The following is a 20,853-nucleotide window of genomic DNA, read 5'->3' as shown; positions in this document are numbered from 1 at the left end:
TCAAAAGTTGTGACAAAGGAACGGTGGAAAAAGGCAATTCATTAGGTCTTCAATTCATTACGTGTCAGTGTAATTTCAGCAGGAGCTACAATTCATTACATTGTGCGAGTCAATTTCCACTCTTGTTTGGTGGCGGGTTTATATATCCAGACTTGACAATTTCCCTTACCAATCACGAGGATGTTTGAGAGAAGTACTGAAAAAAAAAAGCCTAATTAAAACAAAGTGTGTGCTTCATGATCGGTGCATAATTGTTGCAAATCAGTGTGTGTAATTGATGTCGATTTTATTTTTTTGTTTGTTTGTTTGTTTGTTTCCTATTACAGATTGTCCTGTAAATGGATATTTTTGCATTTTGTGTTGTTGTCTATGGACTAGCATGCTGACAGCACCGTGTCAGGCAGAATCCTTTTTTCAGATTCATTTCAGCATCGCACTGTGACAACCTTTTAACAACATGATGGCATAATGAGGATATTTGGAGCTCAATAGTGGTGGCTGCTCTGTGAATTGTAAGTGAAGCAACTACCTTTTTTTTTTTTTTTATCTGCGTATGTAAGACCATAACCGTATATAATTTTCAGGTCATATTCAAAGCTGTAGCTTTTATACACTAAATTGAAATGATAGTTTTTAACTTCAGGAGGTTTGGCAAGCCTTTCTCTGAAATCTAAGCATGCTCGTAAGCCGAGATCTCGCTGCATCGGCGACTTGGCTCATTACTGGTGAAATGAGCTACGTCTTTAGGTCTGGTATCCTTATATAGGCTTTGAATTTGTCACCGGCCAGATCACTTCAGGTGGCATGAAGCGCTAGTCCTTTTTATGCTATGAATCACCTCATTGTGCCTGCTAGATAAAAGTGACTGCAGAATGACTAAACAGGCATTGCCTCGCTTTTAGACGCATACATTCGTATAGTTCTGCTGCACGCACACACCCTTAGCAGGTTTGCAATTTTGTCAGTTTAAACTCGGATGTGCTAGGAAGCTTTGCTGTTGCATTATTGAGATCCTTTGTGAGCAGCGTAATGACCGTCTGAAGTGTGAAACACCTTTCTTTGTTTCCTCCCAAAGGCATCATTAGGCACAGCTAAGGAGGACGATAAATAGACAGAGTCATCTGAAGGCACAAAGTGAAGTTGTTAAACGATTCTCTGGAGCGTGCTAGTGCATGCAGAGAAGTACGATGCCTCTAGTTCACTGAAGCTCAGGGCCTGTCTCATTGTACCATCGTTGCATGAGTTCCCTCTCTCTTTCTCGCCCCTCCCGCCCTTCCCCATGTCGATTTCCTCTGTTCCTGTTGTCTGACAACAATTAATGGGCTTTGTGGGAGCTTCTTTGGCCCCCTTGGTTTGTATTGAGTGTCCGATCACCTTGTCCCGGGCAGGCTGCAACACGAAGGCTCTTGTTCTTCAATGTGCCTATTTGTCACTGAGAAAGAGGTAGGCTTGCCTGGCACTAAATCGCCACCTGCTATGAGCAAATTAAATATTGAATCGTGCTATTGACTCTGAGATCTAATTTGAAGCGATTGCGGATGAGCAATAATGGCGCACAGAAAGAGACTAGGAGTTTTCACCTGCACTACCAGCCTCCTGCTTAGGGAGAGTAGAGCATCTGGATGAGGGATTGTCAAGTGGGTTTGGGAGCAAGGTCGGTCCATGTTACCTGGTTTGGATACTGGTAAAGGCAGAGCTTAAACCTGCTTCTGTGTGTTTTTGCTGATGGATGTATGTTTGCTGCGAGGTTGGTGTCAGGGATGTCGAGGATGTGACCAAGATCTCCGCCATGGAGCAACTTTATGAGTGTCCACAAAGTTATAGAGCCTTGACTATGGAGAGCAGTAGTTATACATAACCCAGTGTCAAGGTCATGCTTATATGAAATGGATTGAGAAATATAGTTAGTGAAAGAGGAGAGAGAATTTGTATGTGAAATGAAGACATAGGAAAGTGGCATATAGGCAACGTGGCTTTGCTTTTCTTCTAGCTGAACCGGATCGGACAGATGCCCCGGTTAAAGACAGGTTTCAACAGGATGGACTGAGACAACAGAATGACTTTCCTGGACTGTGTATGTGGGGGCTGTATTCCTCTTGCAGCTACACATTGCGATCCCAATAACCTCTCCATGCTCCTGGCAAACCCCTGCAAGACAGTGAGAATCAGACACCGTCCCTCATCTAGCGTGCCGCCTCCCTGGCAGCTCAAAGCACATCACACCCGTTCTGCCAGGAAAGAAATGAACATTCAAATCCTCCGTGTCAATATTTGCCGATGGGCTCTGTTCAATGCTCTGATATTGAAAGCTGCCGTCACGCTCTAGAGGGCGAACGAGTACACGGCAACTCACCATCAGACGTTAATAACCGGAAGACTATAGATGAAGAAAGCGAGACTATTTCACTATTTTCTACACAAATGTGTTGCACTGAGCCATAGGCAGCACCCACACAAAATTGCAAGTGTTGAAGAGCCCAGCGAAAACATGGTGAAAAGCCGGGCAGCAATCAACTAGCTCAGGTGTGGTCCATGTATTAAATGAAAGTGAAGGCTTTAATAAAAAAAAAAAAGAAAAAAAAGAATGAGCATCTGCTATAGGAACCATTAGGACTTATCTATTGATAGAACAGCGAGAGGAGAAGAAGAGAAAAGGCTGCAGAGGGGACTTGTGGTTAATTAACACTGAGAATCCAATTGGAGCCCCATGTTGTATGGTCTTATCTCAGATCTCCATGGTTCAGTGAGTGAAGGCCCACTTTTTTCCGTCTGCCAAATTTCTTCTCCAGCTCCTCATCAGACACAAACTCGGACTAATTAAATGCTGACTGGGCGGTGGTAGCTCGGTGGTTAAGATGTTGGACTACTGATCGGAAGGTTGTGAGTTCAAATCTGCTCTCAACTGCTGAGTTGTATAAATGAGATAAATGTAAGTCGCTCTGGATAAGGGTGTTTGCCAAATGCCATAATAAAATGTATGCACAAATGGAGCTGCACATTGTCTTTGTGTCTGTCATATATATATTCACTTGTTTTAAGGGTGCTGTCACATACGCATGGACCCCTGGTGCGTTTTCCTCTTTGGTGTGGTCTGTTTCGTCAGGTAAGAACAGACTAAGTGTACTTGGGTGTGGACCAAATTAATCCTCATGAGCAAATCGGTTTCAGTGTGGTTCCAAGCAACTCTAGCACAATGAGAAAGCGATTCAATTCCGTTTCAGCCTAACTAGGGGAAATGAATGAAACTTGCTGAATTTTGGGTTTGTCTGTAGATGTGAGCTGCCATACTGAGCCGCGAGGCACTAACTACGCTGTACGGCTGCAGAAGTGCCACGTGTTCTGTGTATTTCGACCGACAAACCAACAAGAGAAAATAGATTATAAAAAAATAGATTGTAATTTACTGAGTGCTCTGTGTTGTCTATGCTCGCTTTATTTTTATGATTTCTGTGTGCTTTCGGTAAAGGTTTATTTCCCCTTTTCCATCGTTGTATTTTGGACCAACAAATAAGGCGTTTTATGGCAGGAAGACTTTCCATTTACTTTTACTATCAATTATGAAGACCTTTTATTCTGAATATCATGGTAAAATATGTATTATTGTGTGAAGCAAAATTTTTCAGAAACTTTGGAGCACTCTATTTATCTTTTTCTATCTATCTATCTATCTATTTATGAGCAATATTATCAAGTCAAATTTAAGTATGACCAGACTACAATTTCACAGCAGCCAATTCAACTTTCTCTGAATCGCCAGCTTCAGTCATATTCAGTCAGCAGCGCAGTTGTCACGTCATTCATTTAATGGTTGCTGCTGGATTTGGTATCCCCCCCCTCTTCAGACCTGAACCATTACAATTGAAGGATGCACCAACTCACTGCCTCAGGCACAGGGAACAGAGGCAGGGGAATCCTTTTGTCTCCACTAACCTCAGGCTTTACACAGGAAGTTTTAAAATTTATATGAATCGAATGAAAATGCCTTTTATGACTCTGATATGGGACATGTCTTTTTATTGCCATAACAAAACCGAACTGTTTGCAGAGAATTCCTATTTTATCATTCCCACTCTGTCTCTATCGAGACATGTTTAAAAGAAGGGGGGGAAAAAAAAAAATTCACACCTCCAGAGATCCTAAGTAGATTGACCACTGCTGTAGTAATGCTGAAACTGCCTAATGCTTAGAGGTAATTCAAACTGCCTGCTGATCTGGTTGTTTATTCATGACAGATGATGGCTGGAGCTCAGGATTAAGAGCTAGTTGGGGATTTACCGGCTGTCCGTGGGGCTTTGTTAATAAATGAGGGCTCTAGGGGTGGCATAAGAAAGTTACAACCCATGCTCTTTTGTTTGTTTCTTTGTGGTGCCCTGTTGCATAGTAGCTCCTCCTTCCTGCCTCTTTTAAAGGAATAATGGCTGTCTGTGTGGAGTTGCAGCACCTCCATCATGTCCTGCTGGGTGCTGGTACACTCAAGTACAAGGGCAGCACTTGCCTCTGTGTGGCTGCATCTTTGTAGTTGCATCTGTCCCTGCTCTATTGTTTGGAGGAGTCCATCTGCTGGCCTCTCTCCACCACAAAAAAAGCGATCTCAAACCTCCCTCCCTCTCTCCCTCTCCCGTCCCAAAGCCTGCTGCTTGCACAGGCAACCCCCTCAACTCCCCTCCCCCTCCTATCAGAGTGTGCCAGCTGTCCTATTTCCCTCTCATCCCCTCCCTTTCTCTCTCCCTCGGTCCCTCTCTCCCTCTCTCTTTCTCCACCAAATCTCCTGTCCTTCCAGTCCCCCCCATGCCTCCGAGGCCCTGCTCCCACAGGAGCCATAACACAGCTATATAGAGTGGATAGAGGCAGACGATCCGTGCAGTACAACACGGCAATAAAAGACTCTGGCAGAACTCTTTAACTGCTATGGAGAAAGTCATGCTCGGACATGTTCTTTTACAGCGCCGGATAAGTTGCGCAGTTCAGCATCAGGCGAAAGTCTTATCCCTGTACATCTAAAAGATGGACTTTTTGCTTTGCTTCTACTAATGAGTTATGCTGTAAAACCCCTCGTCTTGTTCAATCTCAATGTGTGGAACTGACAGTTGTGAGTATTGATCACTGTATCCTGAGGGTGCTGTAAAATTAGACGTATAATCAGCTACCACGAGTCTGATGAATTCAAGCCATAATAAAAGCTTTCGGAATGATAAAAAGTCCTCATTTCACTGGTGATGGCAAGATAGAGTTAGGCATTGAGATACCGTAATTCTCAGCAGATGCCCTTCATCTTCGCTGAACAAACAAGTTAATAGTGGCATTTGCCTGGACCACGCCGGGGATTATTACAGCGCTTCAGGCCCGCAGATCCGTCCCAAAAGCCCCAGGCCTCACGGCTCATGGTAAAAACATTGCTGCATTGCTTCAACACATAAAACAAGGAGCAGGCATTCTGCTGGAAAAGAAAAAGAGGACTAGTGGAGCACAAGGCAAGAGAGAGAGAGTGATGGAACTTTTGTGAAGCAGTAATGATAGACGTTAACCAGACAATAATTAATACCAAATATAATGACCTGTGCACAGAGCCTCTGCCGTTTCTCTTCTTTTTTACCTCGCTTTAGGAGGCAACATTAAGCATGATGAGTGTCTCCATCGCACTATAGCTCTGCTCATACCCTTCATATCTCTTCATATAGAGAATTTGACCTTTCTGTGGTTGCTGATTGTTGCCATGGTGAGTCAATAGGCTTCAGCGGGCTGCAGTCTCCCCGGGCCGGGCCGGCCGAGGACGGAGGTGAGCAAAAAATGTCCTCATTATGTCCGAGGCTGCAGATTCCATATCGCTCTTGTCAGAGTCACTCCTATTGCAGCGTGATAGTCAAAGCCCCTGTGCACAGTCCAAGCAACAGAATCATTCCCGCTGATTTTACAGGCTGTGCTGATAACAGGGGCAGCAGCTTACTTCTCCTGCGATGATGATACACTTTTGGCTTGGACAAGGGCCTTAGCTGCTTAATATAATGTCATATTGGAAAATGACTCGAGGACACATTGCAGTTGTATTAGCCGAGGATGTACATTGAATAACGTGGAGCTAAACGAGAAGGACTTTCCAGAGATGCAGCTAGACTACATCCACACTCTCACTTCTTCATATTTGCCTGAAGGCTACATTTAATGTATCAGCAAAGAGAGATGGATAGAAGAGAGCGTGAGAGGGGTGGATAAGAGCGAAGGAGTAGGAGCTGTGTGCTCAGGGAAATATGACTTGAATGTGCCTTGCGTGCTAGAACTTTAAGTCGATTCTGGCGGTCACATGCAGTGCTCAAAGTACAGCAGCAGAACAATCCTGCTGTCAATCATTAATGCGACAAAGCCTCCAAATACCTCCTCAGTTTTTTTTCTTCGTCTTTGTTTTCGGGCCCCCGATGAGCAGTTGAAGGATGAAGTGAAAGTGTAGCGTCGTGTGAGAAAGGAAGGAATGTAAAATGCATCAGGTCGAGCTGCTGAATGTTTGATGGCACTGAGGGCCCTTCAGACCTTGTTTGCATGCATTAGTGGACGTCCGTGGACCCCGGCTCAGCCAGATGCAATTTCCAATGCCACAGAGGGCGCTGACCTCCAGCGGGCCGTTCTGAAGCTAAGCTAAGTGTGGCCCTGATTATGTTTTCGTAGGCACGAATCTGTCGTTTCTAGGCTCCTCACATCCACAGGCCAACAGGGACCATATACCGGCTCAGTTCATTTGGAGCCCTCCACCCTTCAGTGCAGATACAGTATGAATTTGTTGCAGGATTGGTGATGTCTTTATTGAGCTCATTCAAGTTCCAACATATCTCGAGCTTTACGACACTGGCATCATGCAGGGATATCCTGTTGTACGGACATAAAGAGTCTCATCCAGCTCAACATATGCACAAGTGCTGGACTGATTCGTCGTATCTGTTCTTTTTATAGTGATTTCAACCGAACAGCGTGATACATCCCAGTATGGAAACAAATCTGTGATCCTACATGTTGTTGTTGTTTCTGTTGGTACCACAAGTACGAAACAGGGACATAGGGGTGGGGCACTGTAAAAAACAGTGTATTCATTAATTAAAAGGTGATTGTCACTTGGCTGTCATTTTACAAGAAAACACTAGTTAGGCAAGGTCACTTCTCCACCAGACAGTACAGCGCAGTAATGTTGTAGCGCATATGTGTGCATTACATTACCAAAAGAAGTTTTTTTTTTTTAGTTTTAGGTCCTTGTATTTTTGTTCTATTTGAGCATTGTCTGTGTTTATTAAATGGTAAATAGTCTGCACTTATATATCTGTGTTAGCTGGACTGTTAATCATCCGGGGTTGAGCCCAGATTCTTAATAGACTTCTAAATAGACTGTTTCCATGCATTTTTTTTCCTTGCACGTGAGGGCTAATTGCTTAAGAATGTGAAAGTTGGGGCAAAAAGTTGGATTTATCATAAAGCTTTTCATCATTGTTTGCAGGAGGACTAGACCGATAAAAGATAATGTTTTTGGCTATCTAAAACGAGACTCGTTTGGCGTCGCTAGCCAAGGGGAGGCACAACTAAGATTTTATGAGTTTAGCTGCTACAGTGCCATGCAAAGTACGTTAGCTGTCCTTACGCTCTGCTCATATCATGCTCGCGTAACTCGTAACTCATATAGACATTTACACACCTTGTTTTCCTGCTCAGCATGAGAGGGTTTTAGTGTTTCAGTTTCAACCCCTTTACTGGTTACAAGAACAATCGGCATATATCCGATTCCCCCTCATGTTAACTGACCATGTGAGCTAGCGTTTGGCACAATTGAGACCCGTCGGCCAATAAGGCACAAGTATTTCCACGTATTTTCCTGTAAACCCTGTCTGATTAGTCTTGCCTCCATTCACTGAAGATGCAAAATTACAACACTGCCATCTTCTTTCACTGACGTTAAGTTATGTAGTTAGAAACTTCTCCAAGTGGAGAATTATTTGGGGCTAAAGAAAAACATTCTTCGGGGCTACAGCCCCAAATGCCCAGGCCAGGATACACTTCTGGATTATTTAATATTTCGTTATAATATATTATTGCTACACTTCATTTTGATCGCTCGTCATTACTGCTGCAGGCCAACAAACTCACTGTTTCTCATCTTTAATAGTTCAGCCTGCGAGGGAGACGAGTGACACCACCAAACGCATTTTAATGCTAAATACGCTATTTCCATGTTGTTTTTATTTTATGCCGCCAAAAACTCATTTGTTAAAACACGTAGTATTTTGCTACTCATGCCAGTCACTAGCCACCATCCCACCGTTACGTGACGACAAACGGACACAGGTGTACGACAACCAGTGTACGAATAGTTCTGCATTAATATGTTCTGAAATGCATTAATATGCCTCTGTGGCATTTTCCCTTGAATGACTACTAAATATTACTCTGTACTGATTGTTTCAAACAGCCAACACTGTAGAGGATTAAAAGTAGTTAATATATTCTTAGAGCAGTGAGCCCTCTCTGAGTGTGTCTGGGGATTTGCAGCACCTGGTGCACTGTGGTACTTCCTGGTTTTGCGGTCTCTCCTCTGCTTGAAGATGATGGGAGATGACAGGAAGCAGGCGGGGTCTCTTGTAATGAAGCTCTGACTAAGTGGGAGGGAAGGATTCACATTGACTACACTGAAGATGCATTAAGTGCTTTGAGAAATATAAGCAGCAGTTCAGCACCACAGTATTATAACATTCTGTTCTCATATGCAAGGCCACTGGTTTAAAAATAAGGCTCAGTTTTATTGCTTATTAGTTGTTTGCTAAAATACACGAAGGCTTAATGGACTGTTGAAATTTTAATTTAGGCCCATTGACATTTGTTATTTATATTTCAAATGCTTTAGTAATGGTTTGCATTCTCCGCACACCCACGCACACACGCTTGATGGAAGCTCCTGTGCTTGACAGATATGAGATGTAACGATTTGACTGTAATAAGCAGAGGGGAGTATCTCACTCTGAGAAGTGAAGGGGAATTAGAGGCATGAGATTGAATCATTCTAGTCTGAGAAACTAGTGTCTGTGATGAGAATAATGTGCCACAACGGGGTGCATTTCTATTCTCCTCTCCCCACGCCGGAATCGGCTGCATACACACATGGGCCTGGTGGGTTATAGAGAGTTAAGAAAAAACATATTTCAACGCTAATTATTGCTAACGATGCCGGAAAACTAGTAGATGTCTGTTAACATTCTGTACTTGCTGTTCCTCATGCGTCTAGTGGTATTGCGTTGTCAAAAAAGCATTCCTTAAACAACACCCAAAAACAAATTTAATTATTTGCTGAACGTTAAATAATGCCCAAAATAATGAATGTTTCCATTTCCAACATGATTTTTTTTTTCATGATTCGCTTTGCTTTGGAACATAATGAACTTTTGCATGGAAATTAATGGGACAAGAAGCAAGTAATCTCATTTAATAACTCCCTACAGATTTCCTGAAAATAACTAGAAACTATTCATCCTTAAATGTGAGGATTACTCCATTAGCCTATTAGAATATTCTCGCTTTACTCTGGGCTATGGCTCATGTTTTCTAATATATGAACATCACTACTGAGCAAGAGATGGCCATTTTCAGCGAAAACAAACCGTTCTAGCATTGTGCCAGACAAGTGAAAACCATTTCTTTGTACTTTTGAGAATCATCGTACCAAAATGCAATGAATTAACTCGCAACGAAACAAAAGCACATATTAATTTTGACTGTGCAGAAAGTTCTGCTAGCACACCACTTTCACCCAAACAACAAAACACCTTCTTTCTCCTACGTTAATGTGGTGCATTCCAATGAGTTCATAGTCAGAGGAAGGAAAATTAGACCTCGGGCATGTATAATTTGCATTTAAATGGATTTATTGTCTACAGATGGTGTGACGGGCAGCGGCCACGATATCAAATTGTTTTCTGTAGAAAGGAATCAGCAGTCAGGATTTAATTTAGCTTTTACCATAGACGGTCACATCAGAAGCCTTAGTGGACAGCGGTGGCATTTGCTATTTCTGAAGTACTGTAGTGAAGGATCTGTGTGATGTGCATCTAAACAATTTTTTTTATTGACTCATAATGCTCAAGATAGGCTGCTGTTGTCTCGTATTTTCAGGGCCAGTGCAGCTTTTTATGTGTCTTGGTGGATTCAGGAAGGGGTCCTGATTGTTACCATAGCAGCTAGGGCTGCACGATTATGGCCAAAATGATAATCCCGATTATTTTAATCAATATTGAGATCGCGATTATTTATCACGATTATTCATTAATTTTAGGGACAACATATTTTTATTGTACTTTCACATTTAAATAAACAGACCGCTGCTTTCACCTCCATGTTGTGCTACATTCCTGCTCATGTACAAATCCTTGCATCAAATTAGACTGATCCTTAAAGTGCATCACATCGTAGAAGCAAAGTATAAATAAAATTGTACCCAAAATATAGGATAAGTAAAAATGCCATCAACCAAATGAAAATATGCATCAAATATAACAATATGCAATAAAATGAAAACAATTCAGGCGTATGCAGAAAAGGCAATAACAGTGTTTACAGGAGGGGAGACGCAAGACAATTTCTTTTAGGAGATTACAAAAATTTAGGAGCACAGTTGAAGCTTAGTGTTTTTTTTTTTGTTTGTTTTGTTTTTTTAAGAGATGGTAGCGTTAATGTGCCACAATATAACACACAAGTAGGCATGAGAAAACTTTAGCTTGTCAATTATGACAGAATTTAGGAACATAGTGCGTGATCAATAAAAGATGGCGGTTGTGAGATCGGAGAGTTGAGAGAAGCAGATGTTCGGTGTTACTCTTGTCATCATAATGGCTTCTCTGCAGTATTTCCACACTTGTTCGGTTGACTGAGGAGATGAAAAGCAGTGTGGAAGTAACTGTTGCGCGGTGTAGATGCATTTTGGACTTCCTGTAGTTTTTATTCCGATTGTATTATACAACTCCGAACAGGTCACTCGCACCGGTGCGAATAAATATTTAGTCACAGTCGCACAAAGTACTTCAGTCGCAAATGAAATGGTCGCACTGTAGAGCCCCGAGTTTATCTGCAAAGTTTTTTCCTGTTCGGCATGATGAGGTTTAATGTCCCCGACAACCTCTGTAGTGCCATTTAGCATCGTGCTAGTGTCATGATTTCCCTTCGTGCAAGTGCTGGAGCTCGCAGAGAAACTGGCAGCTCAAGCGCCAAAATGCTAATGCCATTTCCGGGTTTTGGCACTACAAAATGATGTCAGCCCTGCGCCGGTCTATGTGATTAGCTGTAAGTTTAGGAAGCGCTTGATTTGAGTGGAGAAAACAGCGGAGTTTTCTATGAGGACGAACTTTAAACGTCAATATCGCAGTCGATCATGTTCATTTAATTGTGGGCAGTCAAAATCGTAATCGCGATCGATATCTGATTAATTGTGCAGCCCTAATAGCAGCCATGATTACAACAACAACAACAACAATAATAATAATAATAATATAAAGACACTCTACACCAATGTTAACACTTCTGATGAGATGAAGTAAGCATTAAAGCAATGTTCTCTCAAATGCACTCAGTAGTTTTTGAATAATTTTAACATAAGGTTGATTAAAGATGCATTATTACTTGTGTGGAATAAGATGTCAGCTCAGCAAAAGGCTTTTGTGATACAAGGTTGCGTGTCAGGTTTATTCCTGCACCAGATGGGCTCGCTTGTTGTTACGCATGCAGTTTCAGCTGCACCCTACTCGGTACAAGGTTTCCTGCAAATATGGCGTCTGTCAAATGCCAGATCTAAATAACAGCACCCTACTTTTGTTTTGGCTCCATTCACCAGCATGGTCTTTGAGTTATGAAAGGCAGCTCAAAAAACAATCTCTTAATGTCAGGGTTTTATTTTTATTTATTTATTTATTTTTGCTTATGGCTACATTATATCATGTGTTGATTGATTTCCACCATAAGATACCCTGGCATCCAGACACCAGGGTGCATGGGAGGCTGGCCTAGAGCCCAGAGTTTGGCATAAGGATCTTGGTACCCTTTCAGAAGGCTCTGCCAAAACATATACACGCACACACACACACACACACACACACACCCCTGGATTATCTCTCTCCCTTATGGACGCACCGTTATTCAAGGGCTTGCTTTAGATTGCTTTCAGTAGAGACAATCTGGGAATGCATTGCTCTTTACATACTGCCATAACAGCCTGTGGTATTTGATTGACATGTTGAGGCCTTGCTGATAACATCTTTTCTATGTCAGTCATTAATGGATGCCATGATTCATACACACATTGCCTTGAGGCAGGGAGGGGTGCTCCGTCTACTGCAGCAAGTTTTCTCCAAGTTTAATTTCAGTCACCCCAGCCACGATACCAATATGAGAGTCATTAGTATCATTCACCGTTTCTGTCTAATACTGAAAACCTGATGTAATGATGTTTCGCTCTACCCGTACTGTATTATATTTATTTAAATAACTGAACTTGTGAGAGTAGTACATTAGTTTTAATTGGGGGTATTGAGATGATGGATGCCCCTGAATGGGAGTTTTTAACTAACCAACTGCGCCATAACAGATTTCATTTTATAACTGTTTATTTTAGATGTGTTTAGAATAATGTGGAATTATTATTATTATTATTATTATTATTATATTATTATTATTATGTGTTTGACATTTGTCATTATTATTAATATTGTTATTAAGCTTAGTTCGATAGTTTTTTCATTACTCTCAAATTGTTGTATGACTATGTTTACGTCATTTACGTCTTTTCATCTTGTTGTTTTAGTTATTCTACACACATCTCTGCTCAAGACCCTATGACCTGCCTTACCAATCTGTCACTCATCTCATATGCTGCCAGTGTCAACACTAACTTTTGAGTGGCCAAAGGATCAGGGATGTTACCCAGACCTCCGAGTTCAATGGCAAGCTAACGCAGATATTCCGGCTTTTGTGACGCCTTCTGATGGGAGTCAGGGATTACTTGAATGAATCATCAGGCGCTCATAGAGAAGTTTGCGCAGGCACTTTCAGAAGATTGGGCTGACATTGGAGAGATTTTCCTCTTCCGTTAAATCAACACAGTCTGTTAATCATTAGCACCCGAAATGAAAAGGTTGCAGCATCATGAGCATTGACGAAAGGGAATAGGGAGGATGGTTGATTCAGGGTTTTGAATTGAGAGAAATGGGGGCTGGAAGACAGCGATTCCTCGAGGCGTCACTCCAAACTGCTTTTACCGAATTTAGCCTAAGCACACGCCTAATAAGAGGAATCCATCATCACTAGCACCTCTCAGCTCCTTGGTATCCTGCAACTACACACAGCAATGACAGGGTTATGAGAGAAACTGACAGTCACCCTTTCTTCCCCTTTCCACACACACACACACACACACACTCTCCCATTGCCTGTTCCTCACAGTGATCACCATAACAACACCTGCCTGCAGTGTGCATTTTGATTGGGTCCAACTGCCACATTCATGCTGGGAAGTAGTCCTTTTATGTAGTGGGTTTGTCAAGAAGTGTACACCGGTGTACACACACTGCAGAAAAAAAGGTATTTTTTCATGTTATTGTTCTCTTTGTGGATCTGTATTAATCCAGCTTAGTCTGTAAGGGACCCCGACTGTATTGAGCAATTATTTCAAGCATAAATGATTGATTTATTTGTTGGACCAAGTCAGTATACTAATGGCACAAGTCATGATGATATGTTGGAATTAGAATCTACCCTTGCCATTTGTTTCTTTGAAGGACAGCAATTTACTTGATATTTTGCATAAACTTTAAAGCGGACAGCTCTGTGAGGCAATTATAGCCTCCGAAGCAGTGTTGTTATCGCCTGGTGTTGCACTTCACACTTTGTATACATTAACAGAGGCCTCTTTGAGCTTTAGAATCCACACTGAAGGGCTCCTAATGGCATAATATGACCAATTAAGTCTTCCCTTTGTAAACACACCCCTGATTGCGGATGAAGTGGAACGGTGCGGCTTGGCAGCTCGCCTGTAGCCACAGTGCATCAGGACAGTGGCGTGCACATAGTGTAAATAGTCAAAAGATGGCCTCTTTCATAAAGCTCTCGTTTGCCTTGACACCACAAGGCACCTCACGGTTCAGATTCTGGGGTAAGGATTGCATTTTGTAATTATTCTATAGAAAAAGGACAACACTGATTAGGATGGAGCTTTTTCAACGGTGTCCTCATTTTGTTAAATTTTTTGTTTACAATGTGAGTGCATAAGAGTGTATACTAATGAATGGGTGACCTTTGAGACAGTTAGAGATGCTGGGATGAACAAATGGAGAAATTGGGCCAGATGCAAGCTGGTGCTGAGGTTACCTGTGGATTACATCGATTCCCTGAAACAATGGTAACTACCACACACATTGTGAGGGCATTAATAAAGCAAACGAGCCTTTCATTCACACCGTAACTCAACAAACAGCAGGCTTTTGTGCGCTTATAGGACAAGCTGGGACATTTACCGTTGTTAATAGACCCTGGTCAAAACGTTTTCTTCCTTCTATCTTTATTCATCTGTGCTCTGAATCTGGGCTAATTTACTTCTGGTGGTTTGCCGTTTCAATCCATCTACAAGCAAGCACGGTGCACAGGGAAGTAAAGCAAGGTCTCTTCTTTGAGCTGGCCCATTAAGGTGTAGCAAAAGGCAAAGAAAGAAACAGGAACGGAAAAAATGATCTTGAAATGAAGAGTTGTGGGAGAATGAGAGGAGTTGATTCTGTTATTCAAAGTGATAGGATTATAGGGCAAGATCTACTTCAGTGCACAGACTTGGAGAAGTCTCTAAAGGCTAGTTCATACCACGCGACTTTCCACGCGTCGGCAGATCGCTGTTCTGTTCAGACTACACGAATCGCTGTCTCGTAAGTCGTTGTGATGTCACACTACGTGATTGCTCGGCGATATAAAACACGACCTGACAACGACTCTGTCACCCGACGACTCCATCTGGTGTCCGAACTACGTGTTGTCACCAAAACACACGCGAGAAGTGACACTGATATATGACGCGAAAACCACGCGCGAAACAGGAGTTGGACGTAGGACAGAAACGAGTGGTGCGGGCTGTTTGCGCGATGATTTGTGTTGAAGAAACCCCAAAAAGGAAAATGTTAAAAAGTTGTACAACTTCTCCCCTTTATGCTTCTGCTATAGGTTTCGTGGGTTTCCCTTCCTCACGGTGACCTCACCACATGCCTTGCTCTCTCATTGGCTGTAGCTCATCGCAGCAATCGCTGCCAGTGACGACACTTTTTACACCACGGGATGTGGAGTCGCACGACAGCTCCAGATATTTAGCGTGATATTAGCGATGTGTTGGCGATCTGTCGTTGAGTCGTTCACACATAACGAGTGGCGCTCGCCGATTTGCCGCCGATCAAAGGGTTTTTGTCAGCGAGCTCGGCGACTTGCAAATCGGCCTTAAAATCGTGTAGTGTGAACAAGGCTTAAGAGGTGGAGAGTGTGTATAAATCAAAGTCACAACTGGGTACTGTATTACAGAGAAGCATGAAAATGCTGCTCATGTCTGTCAAGAGTTCACCATTTCTGTATGAATAGTTTCTAGAATCAGAGATGGGCTGGATAGAGCAGAAATATTCTTCTTGTGCATGAATATCTCAAATATAAATCATTTTTATATGTAAGTTTTCACTCTCTCTCAGTCCTCTGACCATGTTCTTTTGATCGAATCCACAACCCTTTTAACACAATATATTAATATATGAAAAACCAAAGAATCGTCAGCAGCAGAGAGACAGGTGGTTGTTGATCTGCACAAATCAGGTAATGGATGCAAAAAAACCCCCCCACATAAGCAGTTCAAAATAGCATTACACACAGTTAGGACCATAACAAACAGGTTTTACATGTCTGTGACCGTAAGAAATGTGCCATGAACACACTGCTTTCATTACATTTAGCGTTTATTTTTCTATCCTCTTTTAAACTGCGTGAGAAAGTGAATGCCAGAACGAGAGGTACAATGAGCTGAGAAAGGGGAGAGGGAAGGAAAGCATCCTGGTGGGTTACTTCAATTTTTTTTTTTTCTTATAGGTCATGCTGATTAGTGCGGATTCTGGTACAAAGCAAGAATTTAGTTTCCTCTGAGATCTGACGGTCTGTTCAGCTCCATATAATACCCCCAGCACCATTACTACCACGACCACTTTCCATCGTCACCTCCAGGATCTCATCATCCCCCACCCACATCCCTTTTCTACAGCCTGAGTTCCCTGATCCCATAAATTCAGAGCACACCGGGCCGCCCTGACTGCCTGATCCCCCTCCATAAGACACAACAGAAGCTGCTTTCCTGATTAGGCATGCAAGGGAGAAAGCAGAGGCTTCTAAATGAATCTCAAGCATTCTGCTATTTTCTTTCACTGAATGGGGCTGTCAGTGTGTGTGTGTGTGTGTGTGTGTGTGTGTGTATACAAGACCCTCTGCACACAGCCTAGGTAATTGTGAGTCCACCAAGCTGTGAAGGCATTGAGCATTGCCTCCCTGCTGCACGGACACTCTGCAGGAAAAAAAAAAAAGCCTAGAAAATGCAAGCTGAATCTAATCAATTTGGTCTATTTGTTTATTTATTTTTGCTCTGCTTCAATGCAAACAGAGTATTTTCCCAGCCCAGCTTCAGAGCCCGATGTAAAATGGTGCAGAGCAGTGCATGAGAAACGTGATATATCTTTAAAGGAGCGACACATTTTAAAATAGAATGAAGAGTCTATTGGATTGTGCATGTACCATGGAATATCATTACACCTAACGTAACTTCCTCGTCATTACTGAAACTCTTTTATATCCGTAACTCAGTCGGTGAGTAGTATTCAACCAGTGAGTGAAATGGCCTCCCATGTTGGTATGGCTTAAATATGAAAGCCCTCTCTCTCCCCCTCCCCCGTGCACACAGTTCATAGAAAACGATAAAAGGCAAAGAGAGAAAGACACGGGCAGTGGAATGGAATATAAAATATTTAGCATGCCTCCTCTTTCAGTGGTGGGAGTGTGAACTGTACTTATCTCTGCTTTGGATTGTTTTTTTGTTTTGTTCCTTTAGAGTAGTGGGTGGAGTGAAAGACGGAGCGAGCAAGAAAGAGATACGGAGGAGAGAAGGACACGATTAGGACAGATCTGTAGCTTGTGAGACAAGTAAGCTTTCAGGGAAGCAATAGACTACACATGTAGTTTATGCTGGTTTTATTTTTCAAGGACAGAGCAAAGGGCAAATGCGCTATTTCATTTTGTATTTTCCAGAACAGGCAGAGAAAAGTGGCTGTGTGAACGAGTAAACAAAGAAAATAGGCCAGAATTTAAATTTCAAATGTTTGACGTCCTAAATTCCCATAATAACGATTAGATTTCACTCGAGCATTTCATGCGATACTTCAGTCTTTACTTTCAAAATCCTCACACGTGTTCAAATTAGAAACATGACGTGGTTTTGCTGAATGTGCTAAATGGTTTGTTTCTTCGTTCCTGTTTGTGAAACTTGAATGGTCCAGTTTTGCAAATGCAATTTTGTAAACTCCCAAAACTGCCGTGTAAAGGCTGCAGTGGATGTAAGCTTTCGGAAGAACGTAAGCTGATGATGCAGTAAGAAGTAGAACAGTAGATTAACTCTAAAGTGTTTTGGTGGCTTTCTGCTTCTCTGCAGATTGGAGACACAGTCTCCTATATGTACCTTTGGTTGTGCTGCAGATATGGGTCTCAGGGGGTATTACTTTTTCCTTTCTTCCACAACCTTTCTCACTCTCCCCCTCTTTTTGTGTATGACAGAAGCTAGCTGTAAGAAGTTGTCCTGTGGGGACGCCGGCCAAGACGCCGCTCTCCCTCATCAAGCCTCCCAGCCAGAGCATCGCCATCTCTGTGGTGCCAGCCAAGGCACCTGTTTCCATGGTGACCGCACACATTAACGGACAAAAGGCGGCGAACTCTGACGCGCTGCAGACGTCCCCCATCAACCTGCAAACGGCCAACCGAGCGCACAGACCGGGGGAGCTGTGCCACTCACAGGTGACCCCCCAAAACGCACACACAAATACCACACAACACACATGGGTGCTTAAAAAGTTACAGAAGATTTCATAGTTACATTATGAGGAAGTACAACTTGGGTGATGTAACGTAGGTGATGGAAAGGTCTGACACACTGACTCCCATCTACAAAACCAAATGTTTTTAACAGTTAACAGCTTATTTCAGGACATGAAATCTGAATCAAACTGTAGAGGTATGTGAAATAGGATGAGGTGGGAGTAGGAATAAAACTACCTATATACCAAAATTCTCTGTTACCTTCTAAACATAAAAATTCTTTTGTATGCTTTTGATATATGAGCTCTGTGTATTGGCCAATACCCGATGCTGATTCACAACCATCATCCTCATAGTAATCTAGCCAACTCTCTGCAAGCTTTTGTTGCCAAGTTATGAAAAATATCACAAGCATTATGGTGTCCTATATTCCGGTGTACTTTTTGTGCTGTTAAACAGCGTGAATATATTCACTATTAGCTTTTTGCATCTCTAAGGTTTTTATTTTTTATTTTTTAAACTAAGCAATGCCACTACAAAGTGGAATGAGACAGGACAGATTCTCTGAAGGTAGTCTCAAGGTAGTCTCATATTGAACACACTCTCTGCAATGTACGATGACCTTCACTGTACAGGAAACTGGGCTTAGAACAGAATACAGTAGAATAGGCAAACCAAGGAGCAAGCAAAAAAACTTTTTTAAAATGAAGCTATGAAGGAAGAAACCTTGGGATGATCCAAAACTCAACAGGGGGAGCCCATTCTTTCCACTGTGAATCTCAAGCTCGTAGCAATTATTCTGATGATATATAACAGTGGGATTTAACATAAAATAACCTGGGATCTAAATGAGCCAATAGAAAACAAAACTTCCATTTAGCCTAGCCCCCACAGCCACAACAAAACACCATTGATTATATTCATGGATTGTAACTTCATCAATTATATAGCTGGCTTTTACTTCCATAGCATTGCCCTTAGACTGTAGGAACGTGCAGGGATGGTCTGTCAATTGATTTTGGAAATACTAGGAGCTGTCTCGTCTCTAGTCCTTTAAAGAGTAAGTGTTTTATATGCACAATTTAAAACTGTACTCAACCACAGCAAGGCCGAAACCACACCTTAGAAGAATTGCACCTCACTCTGCGACGCTATTTCAAGACGTATACAGAAGCCTCGTGTTCATGTCACATGCGGATGTGCAAGTAAAAAGATCACAAGTTCATAAAATCACATTTTAGCTCAACCTCAAGACATCAAACTATTACAGTAAATCCTACCGAAGGAAGTAGTAACAGATGACAAATCTATGATGGGTTTGAAATATATATATTTTTTAAAAAATGTTTGGCCTATAGACCTGGTCAAAATGCCTGTAGATGTATACTTATTTTCAGGTATCCAGCAGAGATGCCCATTTAGAGCAGTGTTTCCTCAGAGCATAACTCCCTTCCTGGGGGGAATTCGTCTGAATAATCACCCCTTCCTCTACCCTGTTCCTCCACTTCTCACTGCCCAAGTCTCTTGGCCTTCCCTTCCCCCTCAGAGCTGTCAGATTGAGTGAAAGGGCACAGGGAGAGGGGTCAGGAAGCATGATGGTTTTACTGTTCTTTGTGGTTGTGGTGTTTAGTGAGCAAGCACATTGCAGCTTTTAACTTTTCCCAGTTGCCAGGGCTCAGAGCTAGTTAGTAAGCCTGAGTAAAAAGCTCGTGCAATTTCACCTAAAAAGCACAAAAACACATATTTTAGGAATCAGAGCCAATTCCAGGCCATTTTTGTTGGGGGTGGTGATGGGTGATGGTTTGAGTCCAGGCCACCTGGCTTTTAATTTGGAGATCAATAATGAGTTGCAAGTGGATGGAGTGAAACGCTGCATGGATGCACACATTAGGAGCATTGTTTCTGTGCACGAGTGTTTTGGGGAATTCGTATGGGACTCAAGAGCTGCTTTGTGGTGACAGCAGGCTGATTCAGGTCAGCACTGAAACAAGAGCACGCACAGCGACATCTGCCAAAATAACAGACTATAAACATACTCGGAACAGTTCAATTCAAATATCGTCAGGAATGTGTTTTAATCTGTATTTTTAATCTGTGTTTCTCTTTGAACTTTTGATGGATGTTTTAACTTTTGATGGACGTGAATGATGATAAAGAAGAACTGAAACGTAATTTCAAACAAAGGTATGAAGCAATTGCATTACAACAAATTATATGACATATATGATCTGATCATTCTGCACACCACTGACAACAGTCTGAATATGTTCCTCCAAATTATGGGGAATTTGTTCTTTAGATGATCTTGCTACTACACAGATGGGCAAATTTTGCATTAATAGCCCAGTACTAAATATTGGCTTTGATGCCGATACCAAATTAAGTAGTACAAAACCGGTGGATTTCCTACATTACCATGGAAGATCACTGGAAAATTAATTAATCGTTGGGAATAGTTCATAACAAATAGACATGTGTTTAAGACTTTAAACTGTCAATGAATAAGCATGCCGAGGAATCCAGAGACATTTATATGTACAATAACAACATTATTTTGTATTTGTTAAAGGTTAGCAGTTCAATACAGCTTGGAATAATGTGACCTACATGTTGCTTAGCAACCTGTAGTCAGTGCAATAATACAGATCTGATGGAAAAAAAAAAGATTTTATCATAAATAATACATAGCTAGAACGCTTTTCAACCAATCAGTCTGAATGGTCTGAACGAACTGTTGTATAAATAGAAGTTTTACACGGT

The 20,853-nt window shown here is 42.0% G+C and overlaps 1 protein-coding gene across 1 annotated transcript in view; it reads left to right on the top strand.

Moving 5' to 3' along the window:
- Positions 1-20,853, top strand: part of phf21b (PHD finger protein 21B) — a 74,748-nt gene that overhangs the window by 32,832 nt on the left and 21,063 nt on the right. The window contains exon 3 of the mRNA XM_053649799.1: positions 17,836-18,072. Coding sequence (XP_053505774.1) covers positions 17,836-18,072 — 237 coding nt within the window. The remainder of the gene's footprint in view (positions 1-17,835; positions 18,073-20,853) is intronic.

This window comes from Ictalurus furcatus, chromosome 19 (assembly GCF_023375685.1).
Source record: "Ictalurus furcatus strain D&B chromosome 19, Billie_1.0, whole genome shotgun sequence".
NCBI lineage: Eukaryota > Metazoa > Chordata > Actinopteri > Siluriformes > Ictaluridae > Ictalurus > Ictalurus furcatus.
Note: the sequence above shows the minus strand (reverse complement) of the source record. Positions and strands in the feature narration are given on the sequence as shown.